General features: G+C 38.4%; 1 protein-coding gene across 1 annotated transcript in view; it reads right to left on the minus strand.

The window, feature by feature from the left end:
- The window catches only part of LOC100533372 (Trk-like receptor tyrosine kinase), a gene marked incomplete at its 5' end in the record, with an annotated part of 112,342 nt that overhangs the window by 48,165 nt on the left and 63,181 nt on the right, over positions 1-996 (minus strand). Inside the window, 1 exon segment of the mRNA NM_001204662.1 lies at positions 117-289. Coding sequence (NP_001191591.1) covers positions 117-289 — 173 coding nt within the window.

Consider the following 996-nt stretch of genomic DNA (forward strand, 5'->3'; position numbering starts at 1 on the left):
AGACAGACAGACAGACAGACAGACAGACAGACAGACAGACAGACAGACAGACAGAGAGACAGAGAGAAAGACAGAGAGGATGAGCACGTAATGAGAATCTTGACACCCAGCCTCACCTCTGAACACCTGTCCAAACGCCCCCTCGCCCACCACCTCGATGAGAGTGAGGCAGTCTGCGGGCACTTCCTGCACGGCGTGCCGTCGGGCAGAAGCCCCGGAAGGACTGAAGTAAGTCGGGTTCTTGTTGATGTTGTTCATCCTCTCTAGTAACAGGGCGCCGTCAGTGTTTCTGGGGATGAAAGTTGTACTCCTGGGATCAGTGTGTGTGTTGCTGTTGTTGCTGCCGACGTCGATGTAGTGAATTGCTTGTTGTGGCTGTTGTTGTTGTTTATTGTTGCTGTTGTTGTGGTCGTTTTTGTTTATTGTTGTTGTCGTTATTGTTGCCGTTGTTGTTGTTTATTGTTGCTGGTGTTGTTGTTGTTGTTATTGGTGTATGGCAAAGGCTCTTTTCCATATTTTGCCCCACTTGTTTGGAATAGGCTTCCAAAAACTATCAGAAAAGCAGAAAATCTAGAAATTTTTAAGAAGAAACTAAAACTTAAAAGAATTTCTATTTTCATCATATTTCGATTAGACAGAATCCATCCAAGCTGTAGATCGTGGTGAGTTTGTATGTGCGTATGTACGTATATGTGTATGTATGTGTGAATGTGTGTGTGTGGTGCGTGCGTACGTGCGTGCGTGAATATGTGTGTGCACACGTATGTAATACTATGTGCCTTTAAAATTGTTTTTTTAATCCATAATATGTATCATGTTAAGCGCATAGAGCATGGCATAAGTGGATATGTGCTATATAAATGGAATCCATTATTATTATTATTATTATTATTATTATTATTATTATTATTATTATTATCATTATTACTATCATTATTATTATCATTATTATTATTATTATTATTATTATTATTATTATTATTATTATTATTATTA

The sequence above is a fragment of the Aplysia californica genome, unplaced genomic scaffold (genome assembly GCF_000002075.1).
Source record: "Aplysia californica isolate F4 #8 unplaced genomic scaffold, AplCal3.0 scaffold00457, whole genome shotgun sequence".
Taxonomy (NCBI): domain Eukaryota; kingdom Metazoa; phylum Mollusca; class Gastropoda; order Aplysiida; family Aplysiidae; genus Aplysia; species Aplysia californica.